This window comes from Oncorhynchus mykiss, chromosome 23, assembly GCF_013265735.2.
Source record: "Oncorhynchus mykiss isolate Arlee chromosome 23, USDA_OmykA_1.1, whole genome shotgun sequence".
NCBI lineage: Eukaryota > Metazoa > Chordata > Actinopteri > Salmoniformes > Salmonidae > Oncorhynchus > Oncorhynchus mykiss.
In genome coordinates, this window is record NC_048587.1 from 39,047,945 (window position 1) to 39,074,958 (window position 27,014).

Below are 27,014 nucleotides of genomic sequence, written 5' to 3' on the forward strand. Positions count from 1 at the left end.
GATTTATCTGCATATTCGTGGGTTGCTCCTCCGTCACTCGATCGCATCGTTTCCATTGTGATCAGCATTCTACAGACTCCGCAGTCACATTAATGTCCAAAAGTAGAACGTGAGCTAATGACTGTTTCACCTAAATTACACCGGTGGCCTGGAAATATGATGACATTGCTAAAGTATGCAAATATTTAGTAGGAAACAGCTTAGCCATCATCATCATGTCATCACATTTACATTAGACCGATGGAAATGTTGTCGTTAGCTAGAAAAGTTGTCAGAAATAGCTAGCAAAGCTAACATTAGCTAAAATCCAAGGCCTGCACACTGTTTTTGCTCCTAATTCACTGCTTTATTGATGTCATTTAGATCCAAAACAAATTATTGTCAGGTGAACTGACAGTGCTCACATCCCAAAATATAACGTACACATTTCACCTCACATGACCATCACGCCCATGACACATGGTGGGTGTGGAAACAATTCAATTAACTTTTGCGCATTTTCATTCATAATTAAAGGTACATATGTTCAGAAAATATTATATGCATACAAAATCGATCCGAGTTAAAACCTATGCAACAGTAAAAAAGATTACGTTGGAAACTGTTGGAATACCCGCCTTAATGACTGTTACGCACATGGTGTGCGGTGGCTGTAGATATAATTAGAGTGACCTATTTAAAAAAAAAAATAATAATAATAATTGTATATCACTGAGATGGGCACGTAGTAGTTACAATTTTACAGAAAATTTAATATATACGTACAGTATGTGCAAAATGACAAATTGCAGACCTGGATGGCAAGACAAATCAATGTAACACATACATGTAAGAAATGGTCTGATATTAAATTATTGGTTCAGACCTTTAGGAGGCATGGTGGACAAACAGTGAATCCAATACAATTCTCTAGACTATTTTAAATTGACATCCCTGAAATCTCCTCATATTCAGGCTTATGGAAAGCATAGATCAGTCATGAATTGCTGAATCATGGACAAGGTATGCTAGAGATGGCGCTGGTTCTTGTTTGTCCTCACACAAGTCATGCTTTCTTAATAGTGAGTGATATGCAGCAGGTAAGACATCCAAAACATCTCTCATTGCATAAGATATTTATCAATGCCTCAGTGTTTATCATGCATGATATGGTGTAACAGATGTGAAATCGCTAGTTAAACAGTGTTGGCTAGCCCATTGTGTAGTGACATCACCCACCCTGAGACCTGAGTCGGCCCCAGCCTACAGTATAACAAGAATGGTTTTGGTAGACAAGTGGTTAGCACGTTAGCTTTGTGTCATTGTTGACAAGACACCAAATCCCAATTTGCCATTTTAAGCACTCAATTTACCGTTTGGGGATATGATTGTTTTGTAGCCACATTTTACATGTACTGAGAGAACCTGTATGATGTTCCCATTTTGCCTCCTCAGTGGTATTTGGGCAGTTTGCCTACTTTCAGACAGCAATGAATGACTCAGTGGAACTGTTTGATGGGGCCAATCAGAATGCCAGGCTTCTTAGCTCCCTCGCTGGGTTTCACTCAGGTAAGTAATAGCTTTTCATTCCTTTCATTGATTATAGTCTTTAAATGAACAAAACTAATGGAAAACATTCACACGTGGATTTTGTTTGCAGTCAGTTGGGGAACACAAGAGGTGTTGCAAGGACAAAAGGCCTCAACATGATAACTGTATTAGTAACTGCTGTTGGCACTTGTTACTGTCTCATTCAAAAAGTTTTAGTTTCAGTAATTAGTATCAAGACATTCTATCCATGCAAGAACAGGAAGGGCAGCCATTTGGGAAATAAGCGTTGCTTCAATGAGTATCCCATGACACTGTGTCAGTCCTTATACAATGGCCACATTTATCTCAAAAGCTCTGTATGCCTTTGGAAAGTATTCAGACCCCTTGACTTTTTCCACATTTTGTTACATTACAGCCTTATTAAAATATGGATGACATAAAAAAAATCCACAGCAATCTACAGACAATACCACATAATGACAAAGTGAAAAGAGGTTTTAAGAGATATTAGCAAATGTATAAAAATTTAAAAAACAAAATACCTTGTTTACATAAGTGTTCAGACCCTTTGCTTTGAATCTCGAAATTGAGCTCAGGTGCATCCTGTTTCCATTGATCATACTTGATTGGACACCTCACACCTGTCTATTTAAGGTCCCACAGTTGACAGTGCATATCAGAGCAAAAACCAAGCCATGAGGTTGAAGGAATTGTCTGTTGAGCACCGAGACAGGATTGTGTCCGGGCACAGAACTGGGGAAGAGTACCAACACATTCCTGCAGCATTGAAGGTCCCCAAGAACACAGTGGCCTCCATCATTCTCAAATGAAAGAAGTTTGGAACCACCAAAACTTTTTCTAGAGCTGGCAGCCCGGCCAAACTGAGCAATCAGGGAAGAAGGACCTTGGGTCACCTCCCTGACCAAGAACCTGGAGTTCCTTTGTGAAGATGGGAGAACCTTCCAGAAGGACAACCATCTCTGCAGCACTCCAACAATCGGGCCTTTATGGTTGAGTGACCAGATGGAAGCCACTTGTCACGCCCTGGCCTTAGTATTCTGTGTTTTCTTTATTATTTTGGTTAGGCCAGGGTGTGACATGGGTGATTATGTGTTTGTCATGTCTAGGGGTTTTGTAGATTGATGGGGTTGTGTTCAGTTTAGTGTTCTAGGTAAGTCTATGGTTGCCTAGAGTGGTTCTCAATCAGAGGCAGGTGTTTATCGTTGTCTCTGATTGGGAACCATATTTAGGCAGCCATATTCTTTGGGTATTTTGTGGGTGATTGTTTCCTGTCTCTGTGTTTTGCACCAGTTAGGACTGTTTCGGTTTTTCCACATTTTCTTATTTTGTATATGTATATTGTTCACGTTATCATCTTTATTGAAGATGTTCAACCATAACCACGCTGCATTTTGGTCCTCCTCTCCTTCCCAGGAGGAAAACCGTAACAGAATCACCCACCAAACAGGACCAAGCGGCGTGGTGACAGGCAGCGGCAGCAGGAGCCGCCCAAAGGCAAAGCTGGAGGCAGCCAAAGCGGAGAGGCGCTGGTTTGAGGAGGCAGCACGGGGGCGAGGATGGAAGCCCGAGAGTCAGCCCCAAAAATTTCTTGGGGGGGGGGGGGGACAGGGAGAGTGTGGCAGAGTCAGGAGTCAGACCTGAGCCAACTCCCCCTGTTTATCGTAAGGAGCCAAGGAGGAAACCAGAACCAGAACCGGTGTTGGAGGTGAGCGAAGCAGAGACCGTGAAGGCGTTAATGGGGAAATTGGAGGAGAGAGTTATGAGGGAGTTGCTGTGTTGGTGCATGAGGCAAGGAATTCGCCCGACGGAGCGTGTCGGGGATTTGATGGCACCTGGGTCAGCTCTCCATACTCGCCTTGAGGTGCGTGCTAGTCGTCTGGTAAAGATTGTGCCAGCCTCACGCACCAAGCCTCCTGTGCCAGGTCAGCGCTACAGTGCTCCTAGCAGTGCTAACCGTGGTGGGCGTGGTACTAGTCAGGCACCGTGTTATGTGGTGGAACGCACGGTGTCCCCAGTACGCGTGCTTAGCCCGGTGCGCTACATCCCAGCTCCCCACATATGCCGGGCTAGGGTGAAGATCCAGCCAGGTTGGTGGTTGCCCTGCGGTTGGTGCCAGCCCTGCTCTCAAGTTCTCCAGTATGCCTTCACGGTCCGGTCCATCCAGTGCCACCTCCACACACCAGCCCTCCGGTGGCAGCTCCCCGCACCAGGCTTCCTGTGCGTGTCCTCGGCCCAATACCACCAGTGCCAGCACCACGCACCAGGCCTACAGTGCGCCTCGCCTGTCCAGCGCTGCCAGAGCCTTCCTCCTCTCCAGAGCTGCTAGAGTCTCCCGCCTGTCCAGAGCTGCTAGAGTCTCCCGCCTGTCCAGAGCTGCTAGAGTCTTCTGCCTGTCCAGAGCTGCTAGAGTCTCCCGCCTGTCCAGACCTGCTAGAGTCTCCCGCCTGTCCAGACCTGCTAGAGTCTCCCGCCTGTCCAGAGCTGCTAGAGTCTCCCGCCTGTCCAGAGCTGCTAGAGTCTCCCGCCTGTCCAGAGCTGCTAGATTCTCCCGCCTGTCAGCCGGGATCTGCTAGAATCTCCCGCCTGTCAGCCGGGATCTGCTAGTCTCCCGCCTGTCAGCCGGGATCTGCCAGAGCCGCCATTCAGCCGGGATCCGCCACTCAGCCAGGATCCGCCATTCAGCCAGGATCCGCCAGGATCTGCCAGAGCCGCCAGTTAGCCAGGATTTCCGGTCACAACTTGCTGTGCGTTTTGTTGCCAACCTATTTTGCTACCTGACAACTTTACAGTTTTTACTTTTTAATTACCATTTATATTTTAGTTTTTTCCCTCAACTTTTTCACTCTGGACGCTTTATCTGGACATGGTTCGTCAGGACCTCCAACAGCCGAAGCTAAGTAGTAACATTAACATGATGCCTTCTAATTGCAGTCGCTGTACTCATAATATACAGGAGAACGATCGCCTTACGGCGAGGATAGCTGTGCTACAAGCCCAGCTTCAGACGCAATCGTTAGGCAAGGGTAATTTCAGTGTAGGAAAGGATGAAACAGCGTCTGTGCCACCAGTAAGTACAGATAGTAGTATAAATCCCCTGGCACAGTCCCCGCACCCGGACAACTTTCTCACGGTTTCTGGGAGGAAATGCTGTAGGAATGCTCAACCGGTGTCGCTCATTCAGCCGACAGAAACTTTCAACCGGTTTTCCCCATTAAGCAGCAAGTCGGAGTCAGAGGCCGAGCCTTCTCTTGTCTCTACTCCTCCCGTTACGGGGTCTGAGACGCCGAAGCTTCCCACCATTAGCTCTGACAAATTGAAAACTCTAGTCATTGGCAACTCCATTACCCGCAGTATTAGACTTCAAACAAATCATCCAGCGATCATACACTGTTTACCAGGTGGCAGGGCTACCGACGTTAAGGCTAATCTGAAGATGGTGCTGGCTAAAGCTAAAACTGGCGAGTGTAGAGAGTATAGAGATTTGTTATCCACGTCGGTACCAACGATGTTAGGATGAAACAGTCAGAGATCACCAAGCGCAACATAGCTTCAGCGTGTAAATCAGCTAGAATGATGTGTCGGCAACAAGTAATTGTCTCTGGCCCCCTCCCAGTTAGGGGGAGTGATGAGCTCTACAGCAGAGTCTCACAACTCAATCGCTGGTTGAAAACTGTTTTCTGCCCCTCCCAAAAGATAGAATTTGTAGATAATTGTCCCTCTTTCTGGGACTCACCCACAAACAGGACCAAGCCTGACCTGCTGAGGAGTGACGGACTCCATCCTAGCTGGAGGGGTGCTCTCATCTTATCTACCAACATAGACAGGGCTCTAACTCCTCTAGCTCCACAATGAAATAGGATGCAGGCCAGGCAGCAGGCTGTTAGCCAGCCTGCCAGCATAGTGGAGTCTGCCACTAGCACAGTCAGTGTAGTCAGCTCAGCTATCACCATTGAGACAGTGTCTGTGCCTCGACCTAGGTTGGGCAAAACTAAACATGGCGGTGTTCGCCTTAGCAATCTCACTAGGATAAAGACCTCCTCCATTCCTGCCATTATTTTTATTTTTATTTTATTTCACCTTTATTTAACCAGGTAGGCAAGTTGAGAACAAGTTCTCATTTACAATTGCGACCTGGCCAAGATAAAGCAAAGCAGTTCGACAGATACAACGACACAGAGTTACACATGGAGTAAAACAAACATACAGTCAATAATACAGTATAAACAAGTCTATATACGATGTGAGCAAATGAGGTGAGAAGGGAGGTAAAGGCAAAAAAAAGGTCATGGTGGCAAAGTAAATAAAATACAGCAAATAAAACACTGGAATGGTAGATTTGCAATGGAAGAATGTGCAAAGTAGAAATAAAAATAATGGGGTGCAAAGGAGCAAAATAAATAAATTAATTAAATACAGTAGGGAAAGAGGTAGTTGTTTGGGCTAAATTATAGGTGGGCTATGTACAGGTGCAGTAATCTGTGAGCTGCTCTGACAGTTGGTGCTTAAAGCTAGTGAGGGAGATAAGTGTTTCCAGTTTCAGAGATTTTTGTAGTTCGTTCCAGTCATTGGCAGCAGAGAACTGGAAGGAGAGGCGGCCAAAGAAAGAATTGGTTTTGGGGGTGACTAGAGAGATATACCTGCTGGAGCGTGTGCTACAGGTGGGAGATGCTATGGTGACCAGCGAGCTGAGATAAGGGGGGACTTTACCTAGCAGGGTCTTGTAGATGACATGGAGCCAGTGGGTTTGGCTGAGATCGGTTGAAGAGCATGCATTTAGTTTTACTTGTATTTAAGAGCAATTGGAGGCCACGGAAGGAGAGTTGTATGGCATTGAAGCTTGCCTGGAGGGTTGTTAACACAGTGTCCAAAGAAGGGCCAGAAGTATACAGAATGGTGTCGTCTGCGTAGAGGTGGATCAGAGACTCACCAGCAGCAAGAGCGACCTCATTGATGTATACAGAGAAGAGAGTCGGTCCAAGAATTGAACCCTGTGGCACCCCCATAGAGACTGCCAGAGGTCCGGACAGCAGACCCTCCGATTTGACACACTGAACTCTATCAGAGAAGTAGTTGGTGAACCAGGCAAGACAATCATTTGAGAAACCAAGGCTGTCGAGTCTGCCGATGAGGATGTGGTGATTGACAGAGTCGAAAGCCTTGGCCAGATCAATGAATACGGCTGCACAGTAATGTTTCTTATCGATGGCGGTTAAGATATCGTTTAGGACCTTGAGCGTGGCTGAGGTGCACCCATGACCAGCTCTGAAACCAGATTGCATAGCAGAGAAGGTATGGTGAGATTCGAAATGGTCGGTAATCTGTTTGTTGACTTGGCTTTCGAAGACCTTAGAAAGGCATGGTAGGATAGATATAGGTCTGTAGCAGTTTGGGTCAAGAGTGTCACCCCCTTTGAAGAGGGGGATGACCGCAGCTGCTTTCCAATCTTTGGGAATCTCAGACGACACGAAAGAGAGGTTGAACAGGCTAGTAATAGGGGTGGCAACAATTTCGGCAGATAATTTTAGAAAGAAAGGGTCCAGATTGTCTAGCCCGGCTGATTTGTAGGGGTCCAGATTTTGCAGCTCTTTCAGAACATCAGCTGAACGGATTTGGGAGAAGGAGAAATGGGGAAGGCTTGGGCGAGTTGCTGTGGGGGGTGCAGTGCTGTTGACCGGGGTAGGAGTAGCCAGGTGGAAAGCATGGCCACCTGTAGAAAAATGCTTATTGAAATTCTCAATTATGTTGGATTTATCAGTGGTGACAGTGTTTCCTATCTTCAGTGCAGTGGGCAGCTGGGAGGAGGTGTTCTTATTCTCCATGGACTTTACAGTGTCCCAGAACTTTTTTGAGTTAGTGTTGCAGGAAGCAAATTTCTGCTTGAAAAAGCTAGCCTTGGCTTTTCTAACTGCCTGTGTATAATGGTTTCTAGCTTCCCTGAACATTTGCATATCACGGGGGCTGTTCGATGCTAATGCAGAACGCCATAGGATGTTTTTGTGTTGGTTAAGGGCAGTCAGTTCTGGGGAGAACCAAGGGCTATATCTGTTCCTGGTTCTAAATTTCTTGAATGGGGCATGTTTATTTAAGATGGTTAGGAAGGCATTTAAAAAAAATATCCAGGCATCCTCTACTGACGGGATGAGATCAATATCCTTCCAGGATACCCCGGCCAGGTCGATTAGAAAGGCCTGCTCGCTGAAGTGTTTCAGGGAGCGTTTTACAGTGATGAGTGGAGGTCGTTTGACCGCTGACCCATTACGAATGCAGGCAATGAGGCAGTGATCGCTGAGATCTTGGTTGAAGACAGCAGAGGTGTATTTAGAGGGCAAGTTGGTTAGAATGATATCTATGAGGGTGCCCATGTTTAAGGCTTTGGTGAGGTACCTGGTAGGTTCATTGATATTTTGTGTGAGATTGAGGGCATCAAGTTTAGATTGTAGGATGGCTGGGGTGTTAAGCATGTTCCAGTTTAGGTCGCCTAGCAGCACGAGCTCTGAAGATAGATGGGGGGCAATCAGTTCACATATGGTGTCCAGAGCACAGCTGGGGGCAGAGGGTGGTCTATAGCAGGCGGCAACGGTGAGAGACTTGTTTTTAGAGAGGTGGATTTTTAAAAGTAGAAGTTCAAATTGTTTGGGTACAGACCTGGATAGTAGGACAGAACTCTGCAGGCTATCTTTGCAGTAGATCGCAACACCTCCCCCTTTGGCAGTTCTATCTTGTCTGAAAATGTTGTAGTTTGGAATTAACATTTCTGAATTTGTGGTGGTCTTCCTAAGCCAGGATTCAGACACAGCTAGAACATCCGGGTTGGCAGAGTGTGCTAAAGCAATGAATAGAACAAACTTAGGGAGGAGGCTTCTAATGTTAACATGCATGAAACCAAGGCTATTACGGTTACAGAAGTCGTCAAAAGAGAGCGCCTGGGGAATAGGAGTGGAGCTAGGCACTGCAGGGCCTGGATTCACCTCTACATCGCCAGAGGAACATAGGAGGAGTAGAATAAGGGTGCGGCTAAAAGCAATAAGAATTGGTCGTCTAGAACGTCTGGAACAGAGAGTAAAAGGAGGTTTCTGGGGGCGATAAAATAGCATCAAGGTATAATGTACAGACAAAGGTATGGTAGGATGTGAATACAGTGGAGGTAAACCTAGGTATTGAGTGATGAAGAGAGAGATTTTGTCTCTAGAAACATCATTGAAACCAGGAGATGTCATTGCATGTGTGGGTGGTGGAACTAATAGGTTGGATAAGGTATAGTGAGCAGGACTAGAGGCTCTACAGTGAAATAAGCCAATAAACACTAACCAGAACAGCAATGGACAAGGCATATTGACATTAAGGAGAGGCATGCTTAGTCGAGTGATCAAAAGGTCCGGTGAGTGGAGAGGTTGGTTGGGGGTAACGGCGATTTAGACAGCTAGCCAGGCCATCGATAGCAAGCTAGCATAGGATGGAGGTCTGTTATTAGCCACCTCTTGCGTTCGGTCAGTAGATTAGTGGGGTTCCGTGTGGTAGAGGGGATTAATCCAAATATTGAAAGAGATCATGATACCTCACATCTCAAAATAGGGCTACTTAATGTTAGATCCGTTACTTCAAAGGCAATTATAGTCAATTAACTAATCACTGATCATAATCTTGATGTGATTGGCCTGACTGAAACATGGCTTAAGCCTGATGAATTTACTGTGTTAAATGAGGCCTCACCTCCTGGCTACACTAGTGACCATATCCCCCGTGCATCCCGCAAAGGCGGAGGTGTTGCTAACATTTACGATAGCAAATTTCAATTTACAATTTTTTTTTTTCGTCTTTTAAGCTTCTAGTCATGAAATCTATGCAGCCTACTCAATCACTTTTTATAGCTACTGTTTACAGGCGCTCTGGGCCATATACAGCGTTCCTCATTGAGTTCCCTGAATTCCTATCGGACCTTGTAGTCATAGCAGATAGTATTCTAATCTTTGGTGACTTTAATATTCACATGGAAAAGTCCACAGACCCACTCCAAAAGGCTTTCGGAGCCATCATCGACTCAGTGGGTTTTGTCCAACATGTCTCTGGACCCACTCACTGTCACAGTCATACTCTGGACCTAGTTTTGTCCCATGGAATAAATGTTGGACTATCGGACCACCATTTTATTACGTTTGCAATTGCAACAAATAATCTGCTCAGACCCCAACCAAGGAACATCAAAAGTCGTGCTATAAATTCACAGACAACACAAAGATTCCTTGATGTCCTTCCAGATTCCCTCTGTCTACCCAAGGACGCCAGAGGACAAAAAATCAGTTAACCACCTAACTGAGGAACTCAATTTAACCTTGCGCAATACCCTAGATGCAGTTGCACCCCTAAAAACTAAAAACATTTCTCATAAGAAACTAGCTCCCTGGTACACAGAAAATACCCGAGCTCAGAAGCAAGCTTCCAGAAAATTGGAACGGAAATGGCGCCACACCAAACTGGAAGTCTTCCGACTAGCTTGGAAAGACAGTACCGTGCAGTACCGAACAGCCCTTACTGCTGCTCGATCATCCCATTTTTCTAACTTAATTGAGGAAAATAAGAACAATCCAAAATTCCTTTTTGATACTGTCGCAAAGCTAACTAAAAAGCAGCATTAACCAAGAGAGGATGGCTTTCACTTTAGCAGTGATAAATTCATGAACTTCTTTGAGGAAAAGATCATGATTATTAGAAAGCAAATTACGGACTCCTCTTTAAATCTGCGTATTCCTTCAAAGCTCAGTTGTCCTGAGTCTGTACAACTCTGCCAGGACCTAGGATCAAGAGAGACGCTCAAGTGTTTTAGTACTATATCTCTTGACACAATGATGAAAATAATCATGGCTTCTAAAGCTTCAAGCTGCATACTGGACCCTATTCCAACTAAACTACTGAAAGAGCTGCTTCCTGTGCTTTGCTTGCAAAGCCAAACCTTGACCCAGAAAATATAAAAAACTATCGGCCTATATCGAATCTTCCATTCCTCTCAAAAATGTTAGAAAAGGCTGTTGCGCAGCAACTCACTGCCTTCCTGAAGACAAACAATGTATACGAAATGCTTCAGTCTGGTTTTAGACCCCATCATAGCACTGAGACTGCACTTGTGAAGGTGATAAATTACCTTTTAATGGCATCAGACCAAGGTTCTGCATCTGTCCTCATGATCCTAGACCTTAGTGCTGCTTTTGATACCATCGATCACCACATTCTTTTGGAGAGATTGGAAACCCAAATTGGTCTACACGGACAAGTTCTGGCCTGGTTTAGATCTTATCTGTCGGAAAGATATCAGTTTGTCTCTGTGAATGGTTTGTCCTCTGACAAATCAACTGTACATTTCGGTGTTCCTCAAGGTTCTGTTTTAGGACCACTATTGTTTTCACTATATATTTTACCTCTTGGGGATGTCATTCGAAAACATAATGTTAACTTTCACTGCTATGCGGATGACACACAGCTGTACATTTCAATGAAACATGGTGAAGCCCCAAAATTGCCCTCGCTAGAAGCATGTGTTTCAGACATAAGGAAGTGGATGGCTGCAAACTTTCTACTTTTAAACTCGGACAAAACAGAGATGCTTGTTCTAGGTCCCAAGAAACAAAGAGATCTTCTGTTGAATCTGACAATGAATCGTAATGGTTGTACAGTCATCTCAAATAAAACTGTGAAGGACCTTTGTGTTACTCTGGACCCTGATCTCTCTTTTGAAGAACATCTCAAGACCATTTCAAGGACAGCTTTTTTCCATCTTCGTAACATTGCAAAAATCAGAAACTTTCTGTCCAAAAATGATGCAGAAAAATTAATCCATGCTTTTGTCACTTCTAGGTTAAACTACTGCAATGCTCTACTTTCAGGCTACCCGGATAAAGCACTAAATAAACTTCAGTTAGTGCTAAATACGGCTGCTAGAATCCTGACTAGAACCAACATTTTTTATCATATTATTCCAGTGCTAGCCTCCCTACACTGGCTTCCTGTCAAAGCAAGGGCTGATTTCAAGGGTTTACTGCTAACCTACAAAGCATTACATGGGCTTGCCTATCTCTCTGATTTGGTCCTGCCGTACATACCTACACGTACGCTACGGTCACAAGACGCAGGCCTCCTAATTGTTCTTAGAATTTCTAAGCAAACAGCTGGAGGCAGGGCTTTCTCCTATAGAGCTCCATTTTTATGGAACGGTCTGCCTACCCATGTCAGAGACGCAAACTCGGTCTCAACCTTTAAGTCTTTACTGAAGACTCATTTCTTCAGTGGGTCATATGATTGAGTGTATTCTGGCCCAGGAGTGGGAAGGTGAACGGAAAGGCTCTGGAGCAACGAACCGCCCTTGCTGTCTCTGCCTGGCCGGTTCCCCTCTTTCCACTGGAATTCTCTGCCTCTAACCCTATTACAGGGGCTGAGTCACTGGCTTACTGGGGCTCTCTCATACCGTCCCTGGGAGGGGTGCGTCACCTGAGTGGGTTGAGTCACTGATGTGATCGTCATGATCGATGTGATCGTCTTGGGTTGTGCCGTGGCGGAGATCTTTATCTTTGTGGGCTATACTCAGCCTTGTCTCAGGATGGTAAGTTGGTGGTTGAAGATATCCCTCTAGTGGTGTGGGGGCTGTGCTTTGGCAAAGTGGGTGGGGTTATATCCTTCCTGTTTGGCCCTGTCCGGGGGTGTCCTCGGATGGGGCCATAGTGTCTCCTGACCCCTCCTGTCTCAGCCTCCAGTATTTATGCTGCAGTAGTTTATGTGTCGGGGGGCTAGGGTCAGTTTCTTATATCTGGAGTACTTCTCCTGTCCTATTCGGTGTCCTGTGTGAATTTAAGTGTGCTCTCTCTAATTCTCTCTTTCTCTCTTTCTTTCTCTCTCTCGGAGGACCTGAGCCCTAGGACCATGCCTCAGGACTACCTGACATGATGACTCCTTGCTGTCCCCAGTCCACCTGGCCGTGCTGCTGCTCCAGTTTCGACTGTTCTGCCTTTTAATTATTGGACCATGCTGGTCATTTATGAACTTTTGAACATCTTGGCCATGTTCCGTTATAATCTCCACCCGGCACAGCCAGAAGAGGACTGGCCACCCCACATAGCCTGGTTCCTCTCTAGGTTTCTTCCTAGGTTTTGTCCTTTCTAGGGAGTTTTTCCTAGCCACCGTGCTTCTACACCTCCATTGCTTACTGTTTGGGGTTTTAGGCTGGGTTTCTGTACAGCACTTCTAGATATCAGCTAATGTACGAAGGGCTATATAAATAAATTTGATTTGATCTGCCAGAGCCGCCAGTCAGCCAGGATCTGCCAGAACCGCCATTCAGCCAGGATCTGCCGGAGCCGTCAACCTGCCTGAGCTTCCTCTCAGTCCTGAGCTTCCTCTCAGTCTTGAGCTACCCCTCCGTCTTGAGCTACCCTCAGTCTTGAGCTACCCCTCAGTCTTGAGCTACCCCTCAGTCTTGAGCTACCCCTCAGTCTTGAGCTACCCCTCAGTCTTGAGCTACCCCTCAGTCCTGAGCTTCCTCTCAGTTCTGAGCTTCCTCTCAGTTCTGAGCTTCCTCTCAGTTCTGAGCTATCTCTGAGTCCTGAGCTACCTCAGTCCCGAGCTGACACTCAGTCCGGAGCTGCCCCTCAGTCCAGTGGGGCCCTCTGTTAGGGTTCTTAGGCCAAGGTCGGTGGCGAGGGTCGCCACTCTAAGGACGCTAAGAAAGCGGACTAAGACTATGTTGGAGTGGGGTCCACGTCCCGCGCCAGAGCCGCCACCGTGGATAGACGCCCACCCAGACCCTCCCCTATGGGTTTAGTTTGCCAAAAGACACCTAAAGACTCTCAGACCATGAGAAACATGATTCTCTGGTCTGATGAAACCAAGATTGAACTCACCTTCCAACAGGACAACGACCCTAAGCACACAGCCAAGACGTCACAGGAGTGTCTTCGGGACAAGTTTCTGAATGTCCTTGAGTGGCCCAGCCAGAGCCCGGATTTGAACCTGATCCAACCTCTCTGGAGAGACCTGAAAATAGCTGTGCAGCAACGCTCCCCATCCAACCTGACAGGATGAGAGGATCTGCAGAGAAGAATGGTAGAAACTCCCCAAATACAGGTGTGCCAAGCTTGTAGAGTCATTCCCAAGAAGACTCGAGGCTGTAATCACTGCAAAAAAAGTAAAGGGTCTCAGTACTTATGTATGTGTATTTTCAGTTTAATTTGTTAAATAAATTAGTAGAATGTATAATGTATAAAAAACTGTTTTTGCTTTGTCATTATGGGTTCTTGAGTGTAGATTGATGAGAAGAAAATGTATTTTATCAATTTTAGAATAAGGCTGTAACCTAACAAAATGTGGAAAAAGTCAATTGCCGATTATCGATTGTTATGAAAACTTGAAATCGGCCCTGATTAGTCGGTCGACCTCTAGTCTGAATACTTTCCGAATGTACTGTTGCAATCCAAATCTGTTTTGAAATGCAAGCTGGAAGAGTGTTTGACTTGATAGGATTTGATGTAATAAGTATGTGTTATCAAAATGTCAGCCATTGTGTACTGTATCTACTTACTTAAGAAAGGATTATTCACTGAAGATGGAGCCAATCACAAATAAACAAGTATTTTTTTTAATGATAGGTCTGTTCCACCAAGCTCAACGGTCATAGGCCTTATAGAAAATTCTCTCTGTATTTTTATTATTTCAAGCAAACTTATAACATTTGATAATTGCTGTCCCCGTCTGATTTATCACTGTCATTGGGGAAGGTACTTACATTTCTGAACAGAAATCACCCTCAACATTACATTATTTTGAGGATTGATGGAGGCAAATTAATATAAACTGTTTCTATGGCACCTTTTATGGTTCAGATTTGTTTTATTCTACTGTGCAACCATGTATTCCCAAGGGAGATGCTTTGATTTTACTTTGTCTTTGAAAACATTAGATTTCAGCATTCAGTAATGCAGTATGTAGAACACAGGGTTGGGTATGTTACTTTCTAAGTGTAATCTGTTACAGTTAACTGTCCAATTGTAATCAGTAAAGTAACTTTTAAAGTAACTTTTGGATTAACCAAACTCAGTAACGTGATCTAATTACATTCAGTTACTTGTATATTACTTTCCCCTTAAGAGGCCTTAGAAGAAGACAAAAATGTATGTTACCAATTGAACCACATCTATTGCAGGATAAATCAATGTTAAAAAGTTTACATAGCTGGCCATTTATGGATGTTACATTTTACTTTATGGGTTGGTTATGTAGGCTTCTTCTAACCCATTGCTTCGGTTATTATCTGTGTAGTTGCCTGTCAGCACTCGTGTCTTATAGCGTCACGTTCGTTTTGTATACTTTGTTCAGTGTTTCTCTTTCATTAAAGAGAACGTGACACTTGCTGCTTCCACAACAGCTCATTAGGGTTGAAATCCGATGACTGTGCTGGCCACTCCATTATAGACAGAAGACCAGCTGACTGCTTCTTCCCTAAATAGTTATTGCATAGTTTGGGTCATAGTTCTTTGGGTCATTGTCCTGTTGTAGGAGGAAATTGTCTCCAATTAAGCGCCGTCCACATGGCATGGCGTTGCAAAATGAGGTGATAGCTTTCCTTCTTCAATATCCCTTTTACCCTGTACAAATCTCCCACTTTACCACCACCAAAGTACCCCCAGACCATCACATTACCTCCACCATGCTTGACAGATGGCATCAAGCACTCCTCCAGCATCTTTTTATTCATTCTGCGTCTCACAAATGTTCTTCTTTGTGACTCGAACATCTCAAACTTAGACTTTTTTTTCCAATCTTCCTCTGTCCAGTGTCTTGTGTTCTTTTGCCCATATTATTATTTTATTTTTATTGGCCAGTCTGAGATATGGCTTTTTCTTTGCAACTCTGCCTAGAACGCCAGCATCCCGGAGTCGCCACTTCACTGTTGACGTTGAGACTGGTGTTTTGCGGGTACTATTTATTTGTTTGTTTATTTGTTTTGCGGTTAAGGACTTGTGAGGAGTCTGTTTCTTAAACTAGACACTCTAATGTACTTGTCCTCTTGCTCATTTGGGCACCAGGGCCTCCCACTCCTCTTTCTATTCTGGTTAGCACCAGTTTGCGCTGTTCTGTGAAGGGAGTACTACACAGTGTTGTACGATATCTTCTGTTTCTTGTCAATTTCTCGCATGGAATAGCCATAATTTCTCAGAAGAAGAATATACTGACGAGTTTCAGAAGACATTTATTTGTTTCTGGCCATTTTGAGCCTGTAATCGAACCCACAACTGCTGATGCTCCAGATGCTCAACTAGTCGAAAGAATGACAGTTTTATTGCTTCTTGTAACGGTTTTCTTCGGTTGAAGTAGAGTCGGACCAAAATGCAGCGTGGTTGTTATTCATGTTTTTTTATGAAGAAACTGAACATGAACAAACTAACAAAACAATAAACGTGAGAAAACCTAACAGCCTATCTGGTGACAACAAAACACAGAGACAGGAACAATCACCCACAAAACCCAACACAAAACAGGCTACCTAAATATGGTTCCCAATCAGAGACAATGACTAACACCTGCCTCTGATTGAGAACCATATCAGGCCAAACATAGAAATAGACAAACCAGACACACAACGTAGAATGCCCACCCAGCTCACGTCCTGACCAACACTAAAACAAGGAAAACACACACGAACGATGGTCAGAACGTGACAGTACACCCCCTCCAAGGTGCGGACTCCGGACGCACAACCTAAACCTATAGGGGAGGGTGTGGGTGGGCATCTGTCCACGGTGGCGGCTCTGGCGCTGGACGTGGACCCCACTCCATAATAGTCTTAGTCCACCTCCTTAGCGTCCCTAGATAGGCGACCCTCGCCGCCGACCTTGGCCTAGTAGTCCTTACCAAGGGCCCCACTGGACTGAGGGGCAGCTCGGGACTGAGGTAGCTTGGGACTGAGGGGTAGCTCAGTACTGAGGGGTAGCTCGGTACTGAGGGGTAGCTCGGGACTGAGAGGAAGCTCAGCACTGAGAGGAAGCTCAGCACTGAGAGGAAGCCCAGGCAGGTAGTTGGCTCTGGCAGATCCCGGCTGACTGGCAGTTCTGGCAGATCCCGGCTGACTGGCAGTTCTGGCAGATCCCGGCTGACTGGCGGATCCTGGCTGAATAGCGGATCTGGAAGAGTCTGGTTGACTGGCAGATCTGGAAGAGTCTGGTTGACTGGCAGATCTGGAAGAGTCTGGTTGACTGGCAGATCTGGAAGATCCTGGCTGACTGGCAGCTCTGGCTGCTCCATGCTGACTGACAGCTCTGGCTGCTCCATGCTGACTGACAGCTCTGGCTGCTCCATGCTGACTGGCAGCTCTGGCTGCTCCATGCTGACTGGCAGCTCTGGCTGCTCCATGCTGACTGGCTGCTCCATGCTGACTGGCGGCCCTGGCTGCTCCATGCTGACTGGCGGCTCTGGCTGCTCCATACAGACTGGCAGCTCTGGCGGCTCCTTGCAGACTGGCAGCTCTGGCGGCTCCTTGCAGACTGGCAGCTCTGGCGGCTCCTTGCAGACTGGCAGCTCTGGCGGCATCCTGCAGACTGGCAGCTCTGGCGGCCCCTTGCAGACTGGCAGCTCCTTGCAGCTCCTTGCAGACTGGCAGCTCCTTGCAGACTGGCAGCTCCTTGCAGACTGGCAGCTCCTTGCAGACTGGAGACTCCGGCAGCTCTGTAGAGACGGAAGGCTCTGGCAGCGCTAGATAGGCGGGAGACTCCGGCAGCGCTGGAGAGGAGGAAGGCTCTGACAGTGCTGGACAGGCGAGGCGCACTGTAGGCCTGATGCGTGGTGCTGGCACTGGTGGTACTGGGCCGAGAACACGCACAGGAAGCCTGGTGCGGGGAGCTGCCACCGGAGGGCTGGTGCGTGGAGGTGGTACTGGGTAGACCGGACCGTGCAGGTGCACTGGAGCTCTTGAGCACCGAGCCTGCCCAACCTTACCTGGTTGAATGCTCTCGGTCGCCCTGCCAGTGCGGCAAGGTGGAATAGCCCACACTGGGCTATGCAGGCGAACCGGAGACACCGAGCGCAAGGCTGGTGCCATGTAAGCCGGCCCAAGGAGACGCACTGGGGACCAGATGCGTAGAGCCGGCTTCATGGCACTTGGCTCGATGCTCACTCTAGCCCGGCCGATACGCAGAGCTGGAATGTACCGCACCGGGCTATGCACCCGCACTGGAGACACCGTGCGCACCACAGCATAACACGGTGCCTGCCCGGTCTCTCTAGCCCCCCGGTAAGCACAGGGAGTTTGCGCAGGTCTCCTACCTGGCGTAGCCATACTCCCTGTTAGCCCCCCCCCCCAATACATTTTTGGGGCTGACTCTCAGGCTTCCATCCGCGTCGCCGTGCTGCCTCCTCATACCAGCGCCTCTCTGCTTTCGCCGCCTCCAGTTCCTCTTTGGGACGGCGATATTCTCCAGGCTGTGCCCAGGGTCCTTTACCGTCCAAATCGTCCTCCCAAGTCCATTTCTCCAAGTAGTGCAGCCTCTCCCACTGCTGCTGCTGCTCCTGCTGCTGCTGCCTCTGTTCCTCATCCTGCTGCTGCTTTTGCCGTTGCCCGTTACCACGCCGCTTGGTCCTGTTGTGGTGGGTGATTCTGTAACGGTTTTCTTCGGTTGAAGAAATAAAAAAAATAAAAGAGCGCCCCCTATCTCGAAGAAGTTAATGAAGAAACTGAACATGAACAAACTAACAAAACAATAAACGTGAAAAAACCTAACAGCCTATCTGGTGACAACAAAACACAGAGACAGGAACAATCACCCACAAAACCCAACACCAAACAGGCTACCTAAATATGGTTCCCAATCAGAGACAATGACTAACACCTGCCTCTGATTGAGAACCATATCAGGCCAAACATAGAAATAGACAAACCAGACACACAACATAGAATTCCCACCCAGCTCACGTCCTGACCAACACTAAAACAAGGAAAACACACACAATGATGGTTGCTGATGATGGTCAGAATGTGACACTTCTTTAATCAGACCAACAGTTTTCAGCTGGATTAGCTAACACAACATGCCATTGGAACACAGGAGTGATGGTTGCTGATAATGGGCCTCTGTACGCCTATGTAGATATTCCATAAAAAATCTGCCGTTTCCAGCCACAATAGTAATTTACAATGTTAACAATGTCTAAACTGTATTTCTGATCAATTTGATGTTATTTTAAATGGACAAAAAAAATAGCTTTTCTTTTAAAAACAAGGACATTTCTAAGTGACCCCAAGCTTTTGAACGGTAGTGTATATATAATATATATATGTCCAAAAATGTATGTCACAACTACAGGTTGCCTCTTTTAGTCTATCAAAAGTGTACAAGTTTGAACGTGTCCTTGAAGCCAATGGATAAAAAAAAATGTATCATCATGAATTACATTGAGCAATAAAAGCCACACTTTTATTCCATAGGCTGGGATCTGCACTTTGCAGCTGTTGTAAGAGCGCATTTTTCACTGGCTGTCAGCTGATTTAAAAAACAATGAAAAAAACAATGAGCTATCCACAACATCGACAATCCGTAAGGCGCAAATAGCTAAATGAGAGCAGCAGTGTGATTCACATCAATGTGCTATGTAGATAGCAATGATAAGTGATATCCTTATCGCCGTAGACTACACCACTTCTGTCATCCTTTCCTCCAAACTTTTTTTTCAGGATGAATAATCTTTGGTTGCCGACAGCAGTCGTACCATTGGAAGACATAGCTTGGACTGTAGCCTACAAAAGCCTATTCCTAAACCCATTTGGTGTGTCATGTGGTCTCTGACTTCTGGTCAGACTCGCTCAGGTGGAACAAACTTAAATTTGTGCCTTTTTTCAATGCTGATTTGAATGTCATTGAGAAAACAGAGAAGTATATCAACAACAACAAAAATTATCACAAACCTCCTAAACTGAATTTAAAAGTAATCCTCCAAAAAATCATCTAGTTTTTCAAAAGTATCTGAAATCGGACAATATATTTGCTGGTAATGTAACGGACTACAGTTACAGTTTGTTGTAATCGGTTACGCCCCAACCCTGGTGGAGTCCTATAGAAAATGTAAATTAAAAGGTTATTACTAAATTAGATAACACATGAATTACCTCTGACATGTCCAAGACGTGCACACTAATCTTCTCTGGGTTTCTGTCAACAAATAACTTGTGTTTTCCCTGTCTATTCATGGTGACATTTGAATTATAATGATACATTACATCATACAGGTTCATAATGCTTTGGGTGTTTTCACCTAAATGGAGCCTGATTAGCCACCTACATTAGCCACATCCACAATAAGCTACTCTACCTTATTATAGGCTTTCAAATGTCATGGCTTTCAAATAAGTTCAAGCCATTAAGAAAACACTCTCTACCATGTTTTCTTCATCCAGCTCATTCATCACGGCTGATGAAAAATTTCAAGACTCAGGCCTACTATTCTGTATAAAAAGTTGTTTCCTTGTCCAACGTTGTCATTACTGATAACAATTTGTTCGCCCCCTTATTATTAATATAGTTCTCTACTGCATACATAATACTTCAAAGTTAAACTACTAACAGCATGATATTTACCCATCAAGCGTTTGAATGTGAGCTGGTATATTTTTTTAAGAAGCTTTTCATCATGCAGCCTAGGTATTGTTACGTATAGCACACAAGAAGGGTCGGGGATATCAAGAAAGAGCAATGTTGGCTTCAGATGGTTATCACTGTAAGTGAACATACTGTTTAAAAAAAACCTGTATATTTTCATATTTTTATCCTTTCTTTTGTAGGAGAGACCTTGCCCCTGGCCACATCAAACCAAATTATGGTACGATTCTCTGCAAAGAATGGTCCTTCTGCCAGGGGTTTCCACTTTGTTTACCAAGGTATGTGTACGTACTGTAGTAATACTAATGTTCTCATGGTTGTCAGGCTGTTCAGGGGGTTTGCCGTTATCTCTCTTGCCCCATGGCAGCTTAGGGGGGCCAGTCCTCTAATCATTACAGCTGCGCAGGGAATGTAATGGGAAAAGGGATTTCTATCTGCATTACTGTAGTAGGCAAGGAGTAGAAGGGCTCACAACCTCCGTACAGATAGTGTTGAAAGTATGTTGAAAGTGTCACATTTAATATTCAAGGATTCCCTCTCTTGCATAATCAATAGAAAATGTCACACATGAATATATAAAATAGAAACCCACGTTTTATAAAACGTTTCTAGAATGGAGTACGAATTCACTTTTTTTTTACTCAATCTTTTTGGATTCAATAATTCCAATGATGCTTTTGGTGTCATTCCTACTTTATTTCAGTGTCAATTAGAGATTCTCTCCAGATGCAGATAGCCCACCCTTAGGACGTATCAAGCAATTTCTCTCTGTGAAAGTTGTAATAACTAAGCAGTGTGAATTACATGAACTTTTCAAACTTCTAGCTGGCTTATAAAAATGGATGATCTCAGATCTTAATCTTTCATGAAGGAATTTGAGCACGTATACATACTGTACAGTGTTTGCCAGAGCATGCTTACTATGTCTGCAGTTTTCTTGCTTCACTGTTTGATGATGTACTGCGCTGAAGGGTGTTTGAAAAATACTCCCTGACAGTTAGGACAGTTGGTTTGGTACATGGAGGCATCCAAGTGATGATTGCGGTGCATTCTCTGCTCCTGTACAGATCTAGAAATATTAGACACAATATCAGCCCAACAGTTAAGGCCTCAAATATGGCACCAAGGTATACCACAGAGATGAAATAGTATTTGAATCAGGTCTAGATGAACACAGGCACAGCGCAAACCAAGCTATTATTCAGTTCAGGGACTTGAATTCAACCTAAAGTTTAAAAAAAATGCTATGCATTAATGCTTTTTTATAAAACAGTTTATGAGAACGCAGACTGTTTTAATAAGTAAAAGCAAAAATTATTTCAAGTGCATTTTAAACCTCAACACACTTTACATAAAATAAAGTAAAGGCAAACAAGAGTAAGTAAAATGATTAATAAAATAAAACTAAACACAGAGGACGTCTAACATAATAATTAATTAAAGGCCAGGCTAAAAAGGTTGATTTTTAAATGTGTTTTAAAAACCCTCAATGGTGACTGCCCCTCTTACCTGACAGGGCAAGCTGTTCCATAACTGAGGGGTTGAACCTAGATGCAGAACCTAGATGGTTCTGCATCTAGGTACAATAAGCAGACCGGCTCCTTGGGAGCAGAGCGCCCTCACTGGGTTGTATGGAACGAGCATGTCTGTCAGATAAGAGGGGGCAAGGCGATGCAGTGGTACATACTTTTTTTATGTACTGTAGTACAGATTGTACCCAATCATGTTTTGAATATCAGATATACAGTACATCTGGTTTCATTGTCATCTTCCATGCCTTGGTGTTCTAAATGTTCATGATTGAATAACAGTGATAACACATGGTAATGCATTATTAATTAATGCATTAGCCACACATTTTGGGGTGGCAGGTGGCCTAGTTGTTAGACCATTGGACTAGGTTGCAAGATCAAATCCCTGAGCTGACAAGGTAAAAATATGTTGTTCTGCCCCTGAACAAGGCAGTTAACCCACTGTTCCTAGGCTGTCATTGAAAATAAGAATATGTTCTTGACTAACTTGCCTAGTTAAATAAAGGTAAAAAATATATATATGGCTGATGATACATTTGGGTCATTCTAAAATGTCTCATATGTCCATAATGACAAATCATATGTCACTATCACATTGTACTATAATTTCCCTGTGTTAACACACATCTAGGTGTTAAAAACACTAGGTACTCTTTTCTTTGTAGCTGTTCCTCGCACCAGTAACACGCAGTGCAGCTCTGTCCCAGAGCCACGCTATGGCAGACGGATTGGGTCCGAGTTCTCCGCAGGCTCCGTTGTTCGCTTTGAGTGCAACCCAGGGTATTTGCTACAGGGATCCAAAGCCATCAAATGCAATGCGGTCCCCAACGCGCTAGCCCAGTGGAATGATACTGTGCCCTCTTGTGCTGGTAAGCCTCCTCAAAGCAGTCACATTTGTGGAGATGAATTTAAGGACAATTCCACTACTTTTCAACCTCATATTAATTATCTCCAACACCACGTTTATACGATCTGTGGTTAAAATAGACTTTAACTTTATATATTTATATATTCAATATGCAGTACCAGTCAAATGTTTGTATACACCTATTCATTCAAGGGTTGTTCTTTATTTTGACTATTTTCTACATTGTAGAATAATAGTGAAGACATCACAACTATGAAATAACACATGGAATCATGTAGTAACCAAAAAGTGTTAAACAAATCAAAATAAATGTTATATTTGAGATACTTCAAAGTAGCCACCCTTTGCCTTGATGACAGCTTTGCACACGCTTGGCATTCTCTCAGCCAGCTTCATGAGGTTGTCACCTGGAATGCATTTCAATTAACAGGTGTGCCTTGTTAAAAGTTCATTTGTGGAATTTCTTTTCTTCTTAATGCGTTTGAGCCAATCAGTTGTGTTGATGATTCCATATGTGTTATTTTATAGTTTTGATGTCTTCACTATTATTCTACAATGAGTATAAATGCGTCATTTTCACATATTTAAAGTCATTGCCAAAGTTTTGAGAATGACACAAATATTAATTTCCACAAAGTTTGCTGCTTCAGTGTCTTTAGATATTTTTGTCAGATGTTACTATGGAATACTGAAGTATAATTACAAGCATTTCATAAGTGTCAAAGGCTTTTATTGACAATTACATGAAGTTGATGCAAAGAGTCAATATTTGCAGTGTTGACCCTTCTTTTTCAAGACCTCTGCAATCTGCCCTGGCATGCTGTCAATTAACTTCTGGGCTACATCCTGACTGATGGCAGCCCATTCTTGCATAATCAATGCTTGGAGTTTGTCAGAATTTGTGGGTTTTTGTTTGTCCACCCGCCTCTTGAGGATTGACCACAAGTTCTCAATGGGATTAAAGTCGGGGGAGTTTCCTGGTCATGGACCTAAAATATTAATGTTTTGTTCCCCGAGCCACTTAGCCTCTCTAGGGTAGGGGGCAGCATTCTGAATTTTGGATGAAAAGCATGCCCAAATTAAACGGCCTGCTACTCGGGCCCAGAAGATATGATATGCATATACTGATAGAGTTTGATAGAAAACACTAAAAAGTTTCCAAAACTGTTAAAATGGTGTCTGAGTATAACAAATCTGATTTGGCAGGCAAAAACCTGAGAAAAATCCATTCAATAAGTTTTTTTTTTTGGGGGGGGGGGGGGGGTTGGTGGTTTTCTATTCAATGCCATTACAGTATCCATTGAATTAGGACTCAATTTGCAGTTCCTATGCCTTCCACTAGATGTCAACAGTCTCTAGAAATTGTTTCAGGTTTGTATTCTTATAAATGAGGGAGTAAGATCAGTCTGAATGAGTGGACGCTGACGTGTCACAGAGTTTTTTCATGCGCAATCCCGAGAGAGTGCATTTCTTGTTTACCTTTTATATTGACGACGTTATTGTCCGGTTGAAATATTATAGATCATTTAGGCTAAAAACAACAAGAGGATTGAATATAAACATCGTTTGACATGTTTCTATGAACTTTACGGATACAATTTGGATTTTTTTGTCTGCCTGTTTTGACTGCGTTTGAGCCTGTGGATTACTGAAGGAAACGCGCGAACAAAACTGAGGTTTTTGGATATAAAGAGACTTTATCGAACAAAAGGAATATTTATTGAGTAAATGAATGTCTTCTGAGTGCCACCGTATGAAGATCATCAAAGGTAAGGGATTAATTTTATCTCTATTTCTGAGTTTTGTAACGCTTCTGCTTTGCTGGTTACTGTTTGTAATAATTTGTCAACTGGGCTATGTTCTGGGCTAGGTATGTTCTGGGATAGGTATGCTTTCGCCGAAAATAATTTTATAAATCTGACACTGTGGTTGGATTAACAAGAAGTTAGTCTTTAAACCTATGTAAAATATATTTTGTTTCCTGAATTTTTATAATGAGCGTTTCTGTTTTTGAATTTGGCACTCTGCAATCTCACTGGATGTTGGCCAGATGGGACGCTAGCGTCCCACATACCCTAGAGAGGTTAGTTATCACTTTTGCTTCATGGCAAGGTGCTCCGTCATGCTGGAAAAGGCATTGTTTGTCACCAAACTGTTCCTGGATGGTTGGGAGAAGTTGCTCTCGGAGGATGTGTTGGTACTAGAGGTCGACCGATTATGATTTTTCAACGATTATTGGAGGACCAAAAAAGCCGATACCGATTAATTGGCCGATTCTTTATTGTATTTGTAATAATGACAATTACAACAATACCGAATGAACACTTATTTTAACTTAATATAATACATCAATAAAATACATTTAGCCTCAAGTAAATAATGAAACATGTTCAATTTGGTTTAAATAATGCAAAAACAAAGTGTTGGAGAAGAAAGTAAAAGTGCAATATGTGCTATGTAAGAAAGCTACCGTTTCAGTTCCTTGCTCAGAACATGAGAACATATGAAAACTGGTAGTTCCTTTTAACATGTGTCTTCAATATTCCCAGGTAAGAAGTTTTAGTGGTAGTTATTATAGGAATTATAGGACTATTTCCCTTTATACCATTTGTATTTCATTAACCTTTGACTATTGGATGTTCTTTATAGGCACTTTAGTATTGCCAGTGAAACAGTATATTTTCCGTCCCTCTATTTAGCGCGCACTAACTAGCTAGCCATTTCACTTCGGTTACACCAGCCTCATCGTGGGAGTTGATAGGCTTGAAGTCATAAACAGTGCAAAGAGCTGCTGGCAAAATGCACGAAAGTGCTGTTTGAATGAATGTTTACGGGCCTGCTTCTGCCTACCACCGCTCAGTCAGATACTTGTATGCTTGTATGCTCAGTCAGATTATATGCAACACAGGACACGCTAGATAATATCAAGTAATATCATCAACCATGTGTAGTTAACTAGTGATTATGATTGATTGTTTTTTCTAAGATAAGTTTAATGCTATCTTGCAACTTACCTTGGCTTACTGCATTCACGTAACAGGCAGTGTCCTTGTGGAGTGCAACGAGAGAGAGAGAGAGGCAGGTCGTTATTGCGTTGGACTAGTTAACTGTAAGTTTGCAAGATTGGATTCCCCGAGCTGACAATGGGAAAATCTGTTGTTCTGCCCCTGAACAAGGCAGTTAACCCACTGTTCCTAGCCCGTCATTGAAAATAAGAATGTGTTCTTAACTGACTTGCCTAGTTAAATAAAGGTATATAAAAATAAAAATAAATCACTTTTTTTGTTTTTTTTTAATCGGCAAATCGGCACCCAAAAATACCAATTTCCGATTGTTATGAAAACTTGAAATCGGCCCTAATTAATCGACCATTCCGATTAATCGGTCAACCTCTAGTTGGTACCATTCTTTATTCATGGCTGTGTTTATAGGCAAAATTGTGAGCCCACTCCCTTGGCTGAGAAGCAACCCCACACATGAATGTTCTCAGGATGCTTTACTGTGTTGGCATGACACAGGACTGATGTTAGCGCTCTCCTTCTCTTCTCCGGACAAGCTTTTTTCCGGATGCCCAAAACAATCGTAATGGGGATTCATCAGAGAAAATGACTTTACCCCAGTCCTCAGCAGTCCGATCCCTGTACCTTTAGCAGAATATCAGTCTGTCCCTGATGTTTTTCCTGGAGAGAAGTGGCTTCTTTGCTGCCCTTCTTGACACCAGGCCATCCTCCAAAAGTCTTTGCCTCACTGTGCGTGCAGATGCACTCACACCTGACTGCTGCCATTCCTGAGCAAGCTCTGTACTGGTGGTGCCACGATCCCGCAGCTGAATCAACTTTAGGAGACGATCCTGGCACTTGCGGAACTTTCTTGGACTCCCTGAAGCCTTCTTGACAACAATTGAACCGCTCTCCTTGAAGTTCTTGATTATCCGATAAATTGTTGATTTAGGTGCAATCTTACTGGCAGCAATATCCTTGCCTGTGAAGCCCTTTTTGTGCAAAGCAATGATGACGGCACCTGTTTCCTTGCAAGTAACCATGGTTGACAGAGGAAGAACAATGATTCCAAGCACCAACCTCCTTTTGAAGCTTCCAGTCTGTTATTTGAACTCAATCAGCATAACAGAGTGATCTCCAGCCTTGTCCTCGTCAACACTCACCCCTGTGTTAACGAGAGAATCACTGACATGATGTCAGCTTGTTCTTTTGTGGCAGGGCTGAAATGCAGTGGAAATGTTTTTGGGGGATTCAGTTCATTTGCATGACAAAGAGGGACTTTGCAATTAACTGCAATTCATCTGATCACTCTTCATAACATTCTGGAGTATATGCAAATTGCCATCATACAAACTGAGGCAGCGACTTTGTGAAAATGTATATTTGTGTCATTCTCAAAACTTTTGGCCACAACTGTAGACTCCAGTATGGGGCTTGAGAT

At 44.0% G+C, this 27,014-nt stretch overlaps 1 protein-coding gene across 1 annotated transcript in view; it reads left to right on the forward strand.

The window, feature by feature from the left end:
• LOC110502713 (CUB and sushi domain-containing protein 1) overlaps positions 1 to 27,014 on the forward strand; it is a 510,046-nt gene that overhangs the window by 384,166 nt on the left and 98,866 nt on the right. Inside the window, exons 32-34 of the mRNA XM_021580963.2 lie at positions 1,435 to 1,548; positions 20,357 to 20,452; positions 22,372 to 22,575. Of these exons, the coding sequence (XP_021436638.2) occupies positions 1,435 to 1,548; positions 20,357 to 20,452; positions 22,372 to 22,575 (414 nt within the window). The remainder of the gene's footprint in view (positions 1 to 1,434; positions 1,549 to 20,356; positions 20,453 to 22,371; positions 22,576 to 27,014) is intronic.